Here is a 17,033-nt window from a genome sequence, read left to right as displayed (position 1 = left end):
TGATTAATTTCCGTTTCAAAACAAATACTACGAAACTACACGAGCATAAAGTTATGGTGTTGGATCGTACGTTAACAAATCGCCTTCTAATAAGTCGTTCTTGATGTCATCTAAAATTAAAATGTTGTAATGTTTAAGTTTGAAATTCAAGACAAGTTTTCCGATCAACCCTTTAATTATAATAATAAAGACTTCTACTTTGGTGCAACATAACACGAGTTAGCAAATTATAAGTCAAAGTTCTCCAAAAAACTGAAGAAATTGGATTTCATTTTTAGCAATAACGAAAAAAAAATCTCATCAATATAAAAAACGCGCTATACCTAAATCATTGTTAAGCGACTCATTAAGTGAGATTTCCTCTGAATCAAAAGAATTTTTCAATGCGCTATCCATAGAATCGTTCAACTCTTTTTCAATCAGTCTCTCAGATCCATCTAGAGATTGTAAAAAGTCTTTTTTGCTCTTATTATTTGTATTGTGCTGTTTTGAATCAGAAAGTTCAAAAGCTGAAAACGAATCCTCCAATGATTGCTCTAAGTCACTAAAAGACAACATAGTTGAAACAGGGCTGGAAAGGTTATGCAGTTTCTTTGCTCCATTTCTTTGACGCGATTTCTTGTGACTCGAAGGTGAATGTAAACTGCTATATAAATTGTTGATGGAACCTAAAAAACAAGAAATAGTTTAAAACATCAAACGAAAAAAAAAAAAAAACTAAAATCTTGTAAAAGATTTTGATGTTAAAAAAAGAAGTCCAGATTACTTTTCAGAGTTGTGAAAAATGTATGAAGCATGATGTTTGATCAAAAATGTAGATCATGATACATGATCAAAAATGTACGATGCATGATGCATGATCTAAAATGTACAATGCATGGTGCATGATCAAAAATGTAGATCTTGATGCATGATCAAAAATGTAGATCATGATGCATGGTCAAAAATGTAGAGCATGCATACATGATCAAAATTGTAGAGCATGCATGCATGATCAAGGCACCTGCTCACATTGATTTTTTTTTCCTGTTAAAGAAATTTTGGCTTTTAATTTGCAGCAAATTCCACTGTTAATACATTCTAATGAATCTGTAGCTTATATCTCAATCAAAAAAAATTTACAAAAAAAATTTAAGATAATTTTACTAACTCGATAGATCAGGTGAAACTTTTGACAAGCGTTTTTTGTTTCTTGAGCATTCTTCTTTCAGGTCGTTTAATTCTTTGCTAAAATTTTAACACCATATGTTATAAATACAAAACTGTTCGCAATAATGTGACAAAAGAAGTTTTATAAAGCTTAAATGAATTGTAACTTTTTAAATGGAAATATTTCTTTTTTTTTTCACCTTATTTTATGCAGCTCCTTTTTGACGTTCTCTAAGAAGTGTTCTTTTTTTTTGGCTGAGCGCTGAAACCTGTTTTGGTTTTCAGCGATGTATTTAACATCCTAAAAAGCAAATCTTTACAAAACAAAAAAGATTCAAAAAAAAAAAAAAAGAGACGAAAAAAATTCAATTCTTTCATAACTAAAAATTCATTAGGCAGTCTTACAATAAAACTTTTGTTAAAAAAAAGATGGAATACTTTTTCAATGCATGATATCTCACAACCAATATTTCTTGAATTTGTTTGGATATCTCGCTCCAGAGCTTCTAAAACAAGAAACCTTTATAAGAAAAAAATTTTAAAGTTCTATAAAACAATCTATAAAAAAAAAAGATGAAAATATATAAACATATGACTAAGTATAAAGATTTCTAAAAAAGTAAAAAAATTTAAAAAAGTATTTAAAAATTTGTATTCAAAATTTCAGAAACCATTACACAGTAAATAGTTTAATTTTACTTTAACAGCTCTAATTTTTAATTCATCTTTTTAAAAAGCTTTTTCAATTAAAACATTCTTCACACAAATGTCTTGAACCTATAATTTATCCACAAGATGTTTGACATGGTTAAGTTTTTTTCATTTACAAAAATAATGTGATTTTAGTTCCTTTCTGTCTTTCAAACATACCAAGAAAACTATTTTCAAAGGACCCAAAATGCAAAGTAATCTGAAAAATGTTTACTTAAAAATAACCTCTTTTTAATTAAATCAATGTGGTTGAGTTTTTTTCTTTTTCACTCACTTATTTTGTGTTTTATTTGTGATGCTTCTCTTCTTACTGTGTTGATATCCTCTTCTAAAGACATTCTAAAAAACTGAATTCTTACAATACATACATGATGCATCTTATAATTGGAGCTAGGTAGTACTTGTAAATTAGTAAATTTCTGTACTACTTTATCAATTAGCATCATATTTTTATAATATTAAAAGCATGTATAAAATAACAATGTGTTTTTTTTACTTATAAGTTTAAAAAATATATATATATATACATATGCTGTTGTTTATCAGTTAATAATCTGTAAGATGCGCTATGATCATGCTTCTGCTGTCCGGAAATTATTGAGTAAATTGAATCAATTTGGAATTGTAAATCTTGTCTAATGGAGTCAATACTTTTTGTTTTGCTTATTTTGTTTTCAATATCCAATTGGTTCTCTTTCAAACTTTGTAACTCTTTTTCTTGTAACTGGACAGCTTCTTTTAAACTCATGATAATCTAAACAAAAAGTTTCAAACCTCTAAAAAGCACAATAAACAATTACATTGTAAGTACTAAAAAATTTTCATGAATAACTACAAAGAAAATGTTTTAAAGATTATCTACAGAAATACATGTAAAAAGTAAAAAATAATGATAAATAAAACAGTTAGAAGAATCTTTTTGGTCTTAACTTCTGAGAGCTCTTCAACTTTTGAAAATAATCCTTTCAAACTGGAGGGGGGTGATTCAATTGAAAATCTATCATTCAAATTCAGATTGTTTGACTTAAAGCTTAAACATGAAACCGTACTCTCTTCATGATTCCTGTTTAGTGAAGGAGTACTTGTCAATCCTAAAGAATCTTGAAACTTGTTAACTTTCATACTTGGTGAGATGTTTAACAAACTACTCGAAACTAAATTTATAGTAAAAGAACAATCATTTTTTGCATATCTGACTTTAACCAGATTTTAGTTTCCAGTATCAAATATAAATAAACATACACATAAACATACATGCATACACATATATTAGGGTAGGTTGATTTTACCATTTTTTTCAAATATACTAGGCAACAAAATTTTGTTTCAATCTATTAAAATTTTTTTCATAATTCAAACATGGCAATTTTAGTGGTGAAGTTTATTTTTGTGTCGCTTTAGGTGTTTAGTTTGTTTAAGTAAATGACTATTTTTTTCCTTTATTGTAATTACATTATTACTTTTCTTTCTTATTTTTTTTAGGGAACTAAAAAATTATAAAACTACTTATTACAATGGCTTCTAGACTTTATAAATTACCAGCAAACTACTACAGCTACATTTGCAGACGTTAGATTGGACCTTCTCAGGTGAAATATGCAATCCTGGGCTCTTCATGTTTTCTGTGGCTGTTGCAAATCAAGATTGGAAGGATGGTTAAGAGGCACCAAGAAATGAATGCCATTTACAGTACCCAGATTTTGGAAAGAGCCAGCAAACTATCTGAATGACTGTTACTTTTGGATGGCGGACATTTGTGGTTATAAGAAGGCTGAGGACAAGAAGAAGTTTGTCTATCATACTGTACCAACTTCTATAGCATCAGTGCCACATGATGAACACATCCTTATTCCAGTTCAACGAAATACAGATCAAGTAAACACGGAAATATCTGATAAGGATGATGATTATATGGAGAAGCAAGAAGATGGAACTTGGTAATCTGGTGAACCTTACTTTCCCGACCAACATGAATTTCACAATCTAGATAGAGATTTGAATCTTCTAAAAGCTGATGCAGAACTGCTTGCAACCAGATTGAAAGAATGGAATCTATTGAAACCAAATGTGAGAATTACCAACTACCAAACAAGACATCCATCCTATGCTCAGTACTTTACAGCCAACAAATCTCTTTGCTTCTATTCAGGCCTGATGGAACTGTTTCAAGTAATTGGTATCTCACATCAAACTGAGCAATAGCAAATAATTATTGACCACTTTACAAAGAGTTTAAAGGCTTTACTACTTCACAATGGAAATCAACCTCCTTCCATACCATACAGACACAGTGCAAACTGAAATGAAGACTTCATTAATGTTAAGATTTTGCTGTAAAATATCAACTATGATTATTATAAGTGGGATGTGTTTGGAGATTTCAAGATAATTGGTTTTCTTCTTGGACTGCAAGAACACTGTAAAATACTCCTAAGACACCGTAGAATCTCTAAAGAGAATGGACTGAAATAAATGATTTGCAACCAGGGGTCTACAATGTGAAAAATGTTGATCAAGTGGACAAAGTTCTTCTATTTCCACTCCACATAAAATTGGACTTGACCAAACGATTTGTGTAGTCACTGGATCAAAGTTGCAAAATATCTAAGGAGTACAGATCAATTTTTCCTAAACTATCAGAAGCTAAAGTTTTAGCTGGTGTGTTTACTGGAACACAGGTAAAACAGATGTTTGCATTAGGTCTTCAAAGCAAAATGGAAGAGAAAGAAAAAAGAGCCTGGGTTACAATCAAGCACATTGTTTCTGAATTTCTGGGAAACAGCAAGAGTGAAAACTATAAGTAACTGGTTGATGAACTACTTAACAGTTATCGGGAGTTGGAGTGCAGAATATCACCCAAACTGCATTATTTACACTTTCATCTTCAATTCTTTCGTCCAAATCTGAAAGGTATTAGTAAAGAATATGGAACAACTTTTTCGCCAGGACATTCAGGTGATCAAGAAGTGGTACCAAGAAAGATAGGATGAAGCCATGATGGATAACTTTATCTGGAGTTTGGTTAAAGTAGTGATGTTTCCACTCACAAAAGACAAAAATGATTTAATGTACATCTCTGAGCATTTGATGTTAACTTACATTATGTTAAATTCTATCATATAAATTTAACTTCAAATTCAATGCAAATAAATGTTAATTGTAGTTTGTCTATTTTAATATATAGTATTTTTCTTTTTAACTTATTTTAGTATATAGTATTTTAATATATAGTATTTTTCAAGCAGTAGGATCAGCTGGAACACACTATAAACTGCTTATCTGCACAACCGTTATAGTTAGATTAAAACTGAAGTGGTTTTCAGAATCAGCAGGTAAAAATTTATCTAGAAACATCAAAATTACAAATGAAACCAAACTTTCATGAAAATTTGTTGCCCAGTGATGTGAAATTGAGTAATAATACAGTTACTGTAACTAGGGTATAACTATAATTCCACCAAAATTCAGGTATGCTGTATTATAAATAGCTTTCAGATTTGCATTTAAAGTCCTTAGTTATGGACTAGTTTTGTTAGGCTGCTAAAAATTTCAATTTTTGAAATTTTAAATCTCAAACAAGCTATCTTGTTTCAAAAAATCTCATTTGAATATATAATGCAACCAATAAAATATTTGTTGTATTACAGCTGCCAATCAAATTTAGTGTATTTGGCGATTACAAAATAAATAAACAGATAAATATAAAATAGTAATCATAAATACTTCAAAAAGATTTATAAATATTATCAACAATACAAAAGTGCTAAAAGTTATAGTTACACCGTTTAAAAGAAAAAAAAGTGAAAAGAAATATGGTGGTATTTTATGTGAAATGTTAATCACATACCCAAGTACTTACAGACAGGCTATTCAATGCTACAATTATCATACTTATATCAACCCAACTGCAAATACCATAGGTGTACCTTAGCAAATTAAAAATAATTTAAAACCAATATGAGCTGCAGTGATTCTTAATCTACCTCTGATAACTAACAAATCTAATGCTAAAAAGATAAAAGATCTTCTTGTTCTCATGAAAAACAATTGCAAAGATGGTAGAGCAAGTACCAAACAAATTCTAGAAAAAAATTTTGATAAACTCTTTGATATTTCTGCTTGTTCTTGCTGATTGGATATTTTACCTTGCAGTGATAGAAATCATGTAATAAAGCAAATTGCTCAGAAGAACATACTCTATGTATTTGCTCTTAAAATGTGAAAGTGCCTTTTGAAGACAGAGTTTATCTTCAAAACCAAAATCAGAAAACTGGTCCTAAGGGAGCATATCAACTTCCTTCAGTTGAAAGAGTAGTTTTCAAAAGAAACGAGAGGATTTTAGATTTTATGAAGTTACTAATTTAGAGTAACAACTTTTTATAAATTTATAATCATAGATGATAAAATAGTGTATAGAAAAGTATTTAACATGTTCTCACAACTTCAAGTTTATTTTTCTGCTTATTGCACTTTTTATTGCATATTTTATAAATCATAATACTCTTTAAAACTAAATCTGCAAAAAACTTTTCATCCACTGAAAAATTGTTTGCACACTGAAACTTTGTGAAAAAACTGCAAACCTATGCAATAGGCTAGGGTAAAATTAACCTACCATTTATATATATATACACACACACACACACACACACACATATATATATATATATATATATATATATATATATATATATATATATATATATATATATATATATATATATATATATATATATATATATATATATATATATATATATATATATATATATATATATATATATGATAACTAACTTTTAGGTGTATATGGCAAACTATTTGTCTTTGTCTTCACTTGCAACTGTTTCTGAAACAAAAGTAATATAAAAAATAATATAAACAACAATAATAATACTAACAACAGTAATATTAATAATAATAAAAATAGTTTTAACAATAACAATAGAAATAAAAGTAATTTTAATATTAACATAAGTATTAATAACAATAACAATTATGACATAAATAAAAACTACAAGTACAGATACAGAAATTATGGACTAGGAAAATGCTTTGAAAAAAACTTACTTTAATTGATGCAAGATTTCTATCTGTATCTTTTATAACGTTATGAAAATCTTTACTCCAGCTTTTATTATTAGCCATTTAAAACTAAAATAAAGTATTTCCAAATTGTGTGTATGTATATATGTATGTATGTATGTATGTATGTATGTATGTATGTATGTATGTATGTATGTATGTATGTATGTATGTATGTATGTATGTATGTATGTATGTATGTATGTATGTATGTATGTATGTATGTATGTATGTATGTATGTATGTATGTATGTATGTATGTATGTATGCATGCCTGATTATCATTATCTTTTAAGATAATATGATTCTTTAATAGTAAGAATAACTTTCATCATCAAAAGGCATTCCAACAAGTTAGTGCTTTTCTAGGTCTAACTTAAGTTTACATTTCAATTCTTCGATCGTAGTTACCGATCACTAAAGATATAATCTAGCGTAATCTTAGCACGAAAATTAAACCAGTTAGTGCTGCATGTTGATTAAGTCCAAGAACAATTATTCAACAATTTTCTTCTTTCGGATCTCTTTTCTCGTAATAGGAGTTAGCTTCTTTTTGCCAAAACTATCTTTTGAATAGATAGGCATCAGTCGAGTCTTATTATTATTGACTTTATAAGTTACTATTCTTTTTACCTAACAGAGTTAAATTTTAATCCAACGAGGGAAGATTTGCGGCTCCTATTTACACAATTAACTTCATAAATGCCTGCTACTTTTTATTTAATAAATTTACAAAAATTTTAGTTTTTAGCAATTTCTAATTTGCCTTAAATATTTTGACCATTTTGCAGCGACCAATAGAAAATTAATTTGTCTAACGTCAATTTTAAATTTTTCCGACCTGAAAGGGACAATTTTCTCTTTCTGTAATTTTAGTTGCCTAGCAACATCTGGTTAGTCGCTTTAGTCGAATATGTTTTTAGTTACTTTGAAGCGAAAGTCTTGAAACATGTTGCAAGTCCGGTAAATTGCTAAATATATTTTGTATTTATTTCGTATTGTTAAGGATGTTAAAAAAAACACAGGTCATTGCAAATAGTAGTTCACTAATAAGACGCAATGACCTAAATAAGCTAAAGAAAAGACAAAAGAAAAAAATTAGAAATAAACTTATTACATAATAAAAGTAGAATTTTACAAAAATTTGCATTTAATTCCCATAAAACAGACTTAAAAGAGATAAAAAATATTGGTCAAAGAATTTATATATCGCATTCACATATGCATGCACATATATACAGATGTACTTAAACGCAAATAAAAAATTATAAGATGAGCATATACACAAAAAAAAAAGTCATCGAAGTAAAGAATGAAGTTAAGCGTAGCTTTTTAGGTATAAATGATGGATTGAGTTTAAGAACAGGTTCTAGGACCTAAGGATAAAATCTATTTATAGGGTGTTCGGAAGGATGTTCCAAGAAAGGATACACTGGTATGTAATGGAATTTATTCCATGTATAATTTTTTGTTTTAGTGAGATAGTTAAATCTTAGGTAATCGCGAGGTTAGAATTATTTTGTTCTATCTCCAAGTTTAAATGTTGGGAGAAAGTTTTTGATTTTTTCTAAAAGAAAAAATTGTTTAAAGTTTTAGCTTTTATTTTTAAAGAAATAATAACTTATGCTTTAATTAATTTATGTTTAAGCAAATTATTTAGAAAAAAAATTAAACAATAATGCGTATTTTAAAAGTTATTATTACTAACTAAAATTAATAACTCATTTTCTCCCAACTTTTAAAATTGGAGATAGAACAAAATAATTCTAACCTCGCGTAATGTCTACACGCTGTCCTATCATTAAATTAGTTATAATATATGGTAGGAAGGAGACCGTGTAGTTGATCTCAGACAAATGAACAATCTAGGAACTGGATTAACTCATAGGAATGAAGAGTTTTAGATGTAAGATACAGGATGTCACTAGGGATTCTCTTAGGCAGAAATGAATAATTCTTGCTCTATTTTGAAATGAAATAATTTTAGAAAGACAGACGGCTTTTGATTGTCCTCAAACTTGAAACTAAAAATTGAGTTATATATAGATAGTAGAGTTTCTAATTTAACGTAATGTCGAACTTTTGCTAAAATGCTGTTGAAACGGGTTAATTCAAGAGAAAGATGATTTAAGTGTGTTTTGAATGAAAGTTTCTTATCTACCACAACACCAAGATAAGTTATGTTACAAGACAAAGACATTTGCCACTTATTCTAAGGTTCAAGAAAATAGGATGATTCTTATTTGTTTTTTTAGAAAAGTTATTATGTTGCGCCTTCAATAATTCTATTTCTATTTTTTTAGTATTTAGTGAGATTTATTTTGCACGGAACCATTGACCAACACTGACCAAATCCTGATTAATAAACTTAGTAAGTTTTTTGAGAAAGTTTGTTACTAATTGAAGATTTGTATCATCAGCAAAATGATACGTATTTGAATGTTTGATAGAAAGATTAAGATCATTAAAATGGATGACAAAGAGAAGAGGACCTAATATGGATCCCAGAGGGATACCAATTCAAATGCTTTTAATGTCTGAGAAGGTGCCATTTAAAGTAACAAACTGTTAACAATCAGGAAGGTTTGATTTAAACTTTGCAAAGGCCGCGTTACACCATAATAGTTAAGATTTAATAGGAGAGTTTCAAGGCCTAAGGTATCAAAAGCTTTTTGTAAACCAATGAAAACGCCATAAGCAAAGTTCCTTTTATCAAGATAAACTCTTATACTTTCTACAAATTCGATAAGAGCTGTAGAACGTTTTCTTACAAAAACCAAACTAGTGTTTATATATGCATTGATTTTGGTTTAGGAAGTCGTATAACTTATTACACAGAACTTTTCAAATATTTTGCTTAAATTAGAAACAAGAGAAATCGGACGATAGTTGGTGCAGTGATCTTTAGTCCATTTTTGTGAACTGGAATAACTTGAGCTAACAAGCAACCTGTTGGGCTTGAAGACATCAGGAAATATTTCTTTGCAAAATGAATTATTTAAGATAAAACTTTGTGTTTGCATAGAGTTTATAACACCAGTTTGAGATGTTTTGTTGAAAGGCTGTTCAGTCCATTACTCTTACTTTCAATGATAGTGAAATTTATATAGCCTAGGGTTTCCTCTTTTGTTATTGGTTAAATAGAAAGAGTTACTAGTAGGATTGAGCAGGTACTTTTGAAAGTTGAATCGAGAATTTGGAATTCCGTCGTATAATTTTGGAGCAATCGTAGTGAAGAAATTATTAAACAATCCGTTGCACTTGTTTGTTAAGTCAAGATGCAAATTAATATGCCTACAAATACTTTTGTGCTTATCGACAAATTCTTTCCTCTTTTGATGGAATTTTGGACAGAGACTTGTGAGAAAGTTTCTCCACTAAGATTATAATTGTTCAGGATAGATGTCCTGACCAATTCATAGAGACATTATTATCTATTAGTAATTGATGTAAACATTGAAAAGTTAAAGGTATAATATATTAATTGAATAAAAATTACATTAAAAAACTGTATTAAGAAAAATTGCTTATTAACATTATTTAGAACGATGCATATTATCGTCAGAACTTCCAAGTATTTGATAGTGGCAGTGCTCATCATGTTGGGAGTGCTCAGTGTGGTGGCAGCGCCTACCGTGATGCCTGTATAACACATAGTGCTGCGTAAAAAAGAGAACATCAAACAAAACGGAAAACAAACCGAGAGCGAACTTTGTGAAATCGCCGAAAATCGAATCCCATTCGTCTAAAAAAAAAAAAAGAATAAAGTAAGTTAAACTATGTTAATTAACTCGTGTTAATTAAAAAAAAAAAAGATATAATTGTAGGACATACTATTGTTGTAAGCAAGAAGAATCATTTGAATGATACTCAAAGAACCACCGGTGAAGTCCAGTTTTATATTTTCAATACTCCAGCCAACTGTTGACTTTCGCTTGTAGTTCATGTAGGCCTGTAGTTTAAGTTCTCAATTTTTATTTAAGCGTTCATCAAATGATAAAATTAAAAAAGTTTTTTTTCCTGCTTCAAAAAACATTTCTCTTATCCCTATCATTTCAAAAATCGCAGTTTCAATAAAAATTACCTGAGGAATATATTTAATAAGAGTGACTCCCAGTTTGATATACGAGAAGTAATAAAGGTATGTCAACCATTTTAACTTTGACAAACACGCTGGTATAAGAGCACAGAATGCAAACAAATAAGTTACGCCGAGCAACACCATGCAAACTCTAGAAACTTTTTGATCTCCTCTCTGGTTTAAAAAAAAAAAAAACATAACAAATGCATAAAAAGACTTAAGCAACAGTGTTTGAGATACTTAATGAGTGATAGATTACGAAAAATTTTAAAAATATTACCTCGTAAATAAAACATTGCACAATTGTAATTGCAGTCAAAGTTACTGCGTGCAAGCTAAAAAATACATCATTAGCCTGCACAGGAATATCTGTACCTCCATACTTCTTGAAATAATCAGCCTAGAACAAAAATCTTTAGAGCAATAAGTATGTAAATATTGCACTCTCAAACAATTAAGATAAATACGGATGATTTGACAAGAACAAATAAAATATTGACTAACCTGTATAGATGGTACCCAGAACAATCCGACATTGAAAAAGCTGTACGCTAGGAAACCCGTGATGTTGTAACAAACAAAATCAAAGTTTAAGCCTACAACACTAAAAAAAGTAAAAACAAAACATTTAAGTTTGATTAACACTAAAATGTAGCACTGATGGTGTGTGTAAAGTCTATAAAATATACTATATTGTGTGTGGTGTATGATCGTGGAGGTCTGTAGAATATACTATGGTAGTGTGTGGAGGTCTGTAGAATATACTATGGGAGTGTGTGGAGGTCTGTAGAATGTAAACACAAAAAAGTACTGATACCTTTTTCTTTTAAAATTTTTGTAAGTCTAAAAATATAATCAAAATATATATTGTGAAATAATAATCCAATGATATAAATACAATAAATATCAGTTAAACTATTTCAGAACAGCAATAAATATTAACATATATTTCTTGTAAAAAACTTTTTTAAATGCAACTAAACTAGTTTTCTGTATAATTATTTGATTTCTTTGTTTTCACTTTATAAATTGCGCTTGCATTCAAAATTGTTTATTATTCAAAAAAACTTGTTGTATTCTCATTTTTAAATGGTTTAAAAAAAAACTTGTGTAGCGCATGATTTCATCTAATTATGAAAAATAGTTCAACTTTTAAATTTAGCACCATGAAATTGTATAAAAACAACTCATAAGCAATGTCTTACTAGAAATAACTTTCAAATGAAGTCCTTTTATTGTCAAAACAACTATGGTTCTATTTTCTATCTTCAATTTAAAATAACTGGTTACAAAACAAACTACTTAAAAATATAAAAGTAAAAAAAATGTAAAAGTAAAAAATATTTAACCTGAGGGTAGAAGGAAACAGACCAAGCCAAAAAATAAACCCAACCAATCAAAGTACTAATAAAGTTGATAGTCAATGAATGAACAACAACAATCCGAACTCGATCATGTTTTGGGCTTTGTAATGAAAAAAACACATAAATTGACAAAGAAGATAGAAAAAAAATAGGTAAAAGATAAAAGTAAAAATAAGTAAAAAAACAATTTTTTTCTGGAAAAAATTCTCACTCTTTTTCTATCTCTGTGGAGTTGAAAATGATATCAATATATGTGTTACCAATATCAACACCATAAACAAACACTAATTGTGTTGTATCATCTGATGGCAGAATTGTTATCTAAACACAGCATAAAAATATTCACCCAAGCACAAAAAACCTGTCTGATTTAACAATTCTTGCTTTTATATTTTTCCTGTTATCTTTTTTTAAGAATATGTAAAAGATATTTAAAAAAGGCTCTCCTCTTAGCTCTAAGAAAAACCTCTTTAAATCTCTTTTCAAATAAACTTAATTACATTTGTGAATATTGAAAATAAAATTATTTTCATTTTTTTTTTTTTTTTTTTTCCTTTTATTTCAATTATTTTGGTTGATATCAAAATTTACTCACACTTTTCTTTAAAGAATACGCAATTTTCGGGTTTTGTGTAGTTAGATTGAATGTGACAGGTTCAGATACTGGCTCACTAAAGACAAGAACATTCTCTTTAAATAAAAAAACTTTGATATATATTGAACTTACTACAATCTTATGAAAGTCATTTATCATTCAGAAATAATTACATAAATATAAGAAAAAGTATCAGCATACTTTTTATTTTAAAGCGTTTAAAGTAGGAGCATGCAGCAAAAAACATTTAAACTAGGTGCATGAAGCAAAAGATACCTGAGTTGTAAGGCAAACATGGTTATGTGATAATCTAACTCAACAGTTTGACAATCTGTAACAGTCATCTGAATTTCTAAAAATTCAAATTTATAACATTTAACTCAAATATTTATCTAATTTGAGCCAAGAAGATTATAAAAATGAGAATATTTATAATAATGATAGTATATATCTTAACAGATTTTGAAACAATATAGATTTTTTTAGTAAATATAGCTGCTCATAAAGTAACTAAATGATATTAAAAATAATATATACACACACAATTATTTTAGATAAGAGTATATAATTGTTTTTAATTATATAAATAATGCTACTAACTTTTGAATTCAGCATTACCAATGTACAAAAAAAAGCTGATTAATATAAAAAACTTCGTCATTTTCTAGGCAGCTGTATTAATCCAACTGAACTTCATTTACACCTTTGTAGCTTAACAAACCAATCTGTAAATAAAATATACAAAGCTAAGCATCTACATTTTATATATTGTATACTATGTAAAGTAATGGATATGTAATCTGTGATACTTGTGTATGTTTTGTTTTGACATGTGTATGCAACATGTGTATACGTACGTAATGTGTATAACAATATAATAGTCAGACATAAGATATTTTTTGCAAAGTACCAACAGTGCACTAAATAGATATTACATGGTGTAAAACTTCTCTAGCTACGTAGAAAGTAGTTTAATGATTAAATGCAAAACAAAGTTTTGTAGTAAATGTTTTGAGTAGCGAAAATATGGGATTTCGCATCTGTAATTTACCTCTTTGAAAGGTTCCTCTATAATACTTATGTAACTTAGTTCTGCTAAATTTCTGTCTTTTTTACTTATAAAAACTTTTTTACTTATAAAAAGTTATCTTTAAATCCCTAATCAGGTGACTTAATTTATTTGCATTAAGAAATGACGATTTAGGTCGATGATGCTCATTGAGCGCGTAATTAAAACTGCTAATCAGCATTGTCCAACTCGATTTCAAAGACGTTTAAGCAAAAGAATTAGAGTATTTTTTTCAAAAGGAAATTAACTCACATTTCACATCCTTTAAGAAAACTAAAAAAATCCAGTTATCTATTTATACTTTTAACAAATGTTTACTATAGTATAAAGTAGTGATTCAGCCACACCGATCCAAAGCATTGTGTATATCATATCTGACAGAGATTTAAAACCTTAGAAATCTGGTCCATATTTTAATTGTGCTTTAATTTTATCCGGTCCTTCGAGAAAACTTTGTTTAACTTCACAATAATGATCGTAAATTTTCTTTATAGCATTCAAATGTAATTCTAAGACTAAATAATTAGAATTAATTAGAAGTAATTGAATAATTGCATCAAGCATTGCGATGTTTGTCTTATTATCTAAATTAGACCCCCCCCCCTTCCACCCATCTCTACTTGCCATCTGAATTAGTTTACTGACATCCCTTCTTCCTTTCGGAAAAACCAAATTAAAATATGATCTTTTTTTGTTTACGAAAAAAAAATTTGTTGAAGGGTTTAATCTTAAGACCTTTTAAGTATTAAACTTTATAATTATATTTAAGGACAAATAAAACATTTTACAGTTGTGGATATATTTATGATGCGTTTTTATACAGATAAGTGTTATTTTTATTACTTTTTTTTTTAAAATTTAAACAAAAACGGAAAAAGATAAATAAAAATCTTTAACTAGGGTCGTTATTACAGGTTTTCGAAATTCATTAAAAATTTTGCTACAAGTTGTTACTTGCTTTTTATATTTGTATTTTTTGTATGAACAACTTGCCCATGCACTTCCATTTAAATACAAAGAAACCTCAATACATTGTTACTTTCATGAATACAGTAGATTTATTACGTCCGCACTTAAAAATACTTTTTTTTTTAAGTTACAGCAGTTAGAGAGTTCTCAAGAAAGCTTAACAAGTTTGAAAGGATTAGGTAAAAGTTTAATTCTAAATTGAACATAATTAGGTATATAAAACATGAATAGCTTTTGATATCAATAAAACTGCCCATTATTACAGTGTAAATAAAGTATTTTTAAATGTACGATAAGTATGAATTAAAAAATTGACAAATCTTGTTGCTTTGTTCCCAAATGCAACACATATCTTGCAGCCACTCGATGTTGATATTTTTGGGCCAGTGTAACCAAAATAGAAATCCATTTGGCGACAATGTCGCACCGACCATGAACGACAGGAAAGAAACAAGGAAAATCTACGAGTAGCTTTAAATTCATTCATAAAATTGTTCAAAGACTCGCTGTGCCAAATGTAATACGCTCCAACTACTTATAAAAACCAAAGCCTATCAAATGTGACTTTATCAGCTTTTTCTCACAAAATCTTTATTGAATCTTTATCCTGCATTAATAAAATCTTTATCTTACATTAATCCAAGCATTTTAGAACAGTTCGAAAAAGTTGACGGTCATTTAGATAGGAAAGGTGATCTTGAACACATGCAGATATTTCGTTTTCGAAAAAAAAAAAAAAAGTCCCCCTCATTTAAGACAAGTAAATCCATAACTTTACTCTGATGACGTAGAACAGAATAATAAAAATCAACCACCAAGTTGTAATGTAGAAAATGTGCAAATTATGAAATGTGCCAATGTGGAAATGCTGATAATAACTGCAGCGGCAACACCAAAAACAACTTGTTTCAGTTTAAAAACAGCAACAAAAAATGTGAATCCAGTTAAAAACGTTTTATAATGGTCAAAACAACCAGTGGAAATGTCGAAGATAAATTTAAAGTTAGTGCATAAATGATATAAGTTTCAGGGCGAAAACAATTTTAAACAAACCCTAAAAATATCATATTTATGGTTTTTTAGTAATCTAACATAATACAAAAATTTTCGTAAGTGTTGAAACGAGCCTAATTTTAACAGAGTTTTATTTATCATCTATCTATATTTATATTACTTTTATTTTTAAATTCTTTTTTATTTGAAAAATAATTGGATTTTAAAAATAGTGTTAATTATTATGCAGATATTTAAAGATGGAAGCGGAAAGTAAAAACTCCGAAAAAACCACTGAAAATTGATTTCTGAAAATTTACAAAACTTTGCTATAAATAAGACCTAAATCCTAAAAATTGTTAAAATTTTTCAAAAATTGATCAGTTTTATGTTGAACATTTTATTCCAGTTAGTGATAAAAACTGGTCCTGGTCCGCAGAAATAATGGTCAGAAAAAGCATATCTGAAGTGGTTCGATGGAAAATGATTGCTATAATGAAAGCTGGTAAACTGAAAAGTTACAAAATTATTTATGCCACCAAGTATATTTCATGCCCCTAGCATATTTCTAAAATTTGATTTCATGCTCTAAAGTGTTTATAGTAAAAGGGGGTAGAATGAAATAGAAGCTAGAATGAAATAGTTTTGACTATATTTATTTTTTTGCTCTTAATTAATTATTGAATAAACTTTTTGCAAATATTTTTTGATCATGTTGTAGAGGTTTTTTTTTCTGAATAAGATGATATCAAATTTTAATTAAAAAAAAAAAAATTTTTTTTGTAATTTGTTAAGCCTTCGAATGCGTAATGATATTTTTTTTTTTTTTTTTGAAAAATGAACATAAAACTCTCGGAAATTAAATTTGATATCAATGAACTTAACAAGTATACTAGTAGAACATTTTTTTTTTCAAAATTAAATTTGCTATTCAGGGAAAAAAGTTATGAAGTTGAAAACGAAAACAGAGAACTGTGGGGTTGAATAAAATACGCTAATTGCTCACTTGTTAAATGCGGC

The 17,033-nt window shown here is 28.3% G+C and overlaps 2 protein-coding genes and 1 long non-coding RNA gene across 7 annotated transcripts; 1 reads left to right on the top strand and 2 right to left on the bottom strand.

Moving 5' to 3' along the window:
* LOC145192274 (uncharacterized) lies at nucleotides 1-7,761 on the bottom strand. 4 transcript variants are annotated; one of them, XM_090074434.1, is made up of 11 exons: nucleotides 7,217-7,741; nucleotides 6,928-7,011; nucleotides 6,655-6,706; nucleotides 2,791-3,014; nucleotides 2,388-2,614; nucleotides 2,135-2,199; nucleotides 1,588-1,655; nucleotides 1,350-1,450; nucleotides 1,151-1,227; nucleotides 324-668; nucleotides 1-110 (listed from the first exon to the last, which is right to left on the bottom strand). In XM_090074434.1, exons 2-11 carry the CDS (start codon nucleotides 7,003-7,005, stop codon nucleotides 52-54), a joined length of 1,296 nt encoding a protein of 431 aa, XP_089930560.1. In that variant the 5' UTR covers nucleotides 7,006-7,011; nucleotides 7,217-7,741; the 3' UTR covers nucleotides 1-51. The 4 variants fall into 4 exon arrangements, 3 of the variants coding, with proteins under 3 accessions (XP_089930560.1, XP_089930559.1, XP_089930561.1); XM_090074433.1 differs by having other exon boundaries at nucleotides 7,576-7,741; XR_016448228.1 differs by having other exon boundaries at nucleotides 2,135-2,188; nucleotides 6,928-7,761.
* A 49-nt stretch (nucleotides 7,762-7,810) lies between these two features.
* On the top strand, nucleotides 7,811-9,313 carry LOC149895040 (uncharacterized). The gene is made up of 3 exons (XR_016448318.1): nucleotides 7,811-7,905; nucleotides 8,342-8,377; nucleotides 9,246-9,313. It is a non-coding gene; the product is annotated as an uncharacterized LOC149895040 (long non-coding RNA).
* Nucleotides 9,314-10,398: 1,085 nt separating this feature from the next.
* On the bottom strand, nucleotides 10,399-14,455 carry LOC145192223 (cystinosin-like). Of its 2 annotated transcripts, none has more exons than XM_090074437.1 (12): nucleotides 14,304-14,455; nucleotides 13,583-13,707; nucleotides 13,259-13,334; nucleotides 12,983-13,058; nucleotides 12,599-12,708; nucleotides 12,373-12,487; nucleotides 11,841-11,866; nucleotides 11,528-11,627; nucleotides 11,304-11,423; nucleotides 11,027-11,197; nucleotides 10,777-10,894; nucleotides 10,399-10,687 (listed from the first exon to the last, which is right to left on the bottom strand). In XM_090074437.1, exons 2-12 carry the CDS (start codon nucleotides 13,641-13,643, stop codon nucleotides 10,479-10,481), a joined length of 1,182 nt encoding a protein of 393 aa, XP_089930563.1. In that variant the 5' UTR covers nucleotides 13,644-13,707; nucleotides 14,304-14,455; the 3' UTR covers nucleotides 10,399-10,478. The 2 variants fall into 2 exon arrangements, with proteins under 2 accessions (XP_089930563.1, XP_089930562.1); XM_090074436.1 differs by lacking the exon at nucleotides 14,304-14,455 and adding an exon at nucleotides 14,034-14,251.
* Between the last annotated feature and the right edge of the window lie 2,578 nt (nucleotides 14,456-17,033).

This window comes from Hydra viridissima, unplaced genomic scaffold (assembly GCF_058129835.1).
Source record: "Hydra viridissima isolate aposymbiotic clone 2 unplaced genomic scaffold, HvirCarnegie_v1 scaffold_1, whole genome shotgun sequence".
NCBI lineage: Eukaryota > Metazoa > Cnidaria > Hydrozoa > Anthoathecata > Hydridae > Hydra > Hydra viridissima.
The sequence above is the reverse complement of the archived record's forward strand: the minus strand, read 5'-3'. Positions and strand labels throughout refer to the sequence as shown.

Bases quoted from the DNA above. Each gene is read 5' to 3' on its own strand.
- LOC145192274 (XM_090074434.1), bottom strand. From the start codon at position 7,005: ATGGCTAATAATAAAAGCTGGAGTAAAGATTTTCATAACGTTATAAAA. The intron at 1,656-2,134 runs GTGAGTGAAAAA...TTCTTGTTTTAG, and splicing joins ACAAATAAAACACAAAATAA to AAGCTCTGGAGCGAGATATC. The intron at 669-1,150 runs GTTAGTAAAATT...CTTGTTTTTTAG, and splicing joins AGTTTCACCTGATCTATCGA to GTTCCATCAACAATTTATAT.
- LOC145192223 (XM_090074437.1), bottom strand. From the start codon at position 13,643: ATGACGAAGTTTTTTATATTAATCAGCTTTTTTTTGTACATTGGTAAT. The intron at 12,488-12,598 runs GTGAGAATTTTT...TTCATTACAAAG, and splicing joins TCCACAGAGATAGAAAAAGA to CCCAAAACATGATCGAGTTC. The intron at 10,895-11,026 runs GTAATTTTTATT...CTTAAACTACAG, and splicing joins TTATTAAATATATTCCTCAG to GCCTACATGAACTACAAGCG.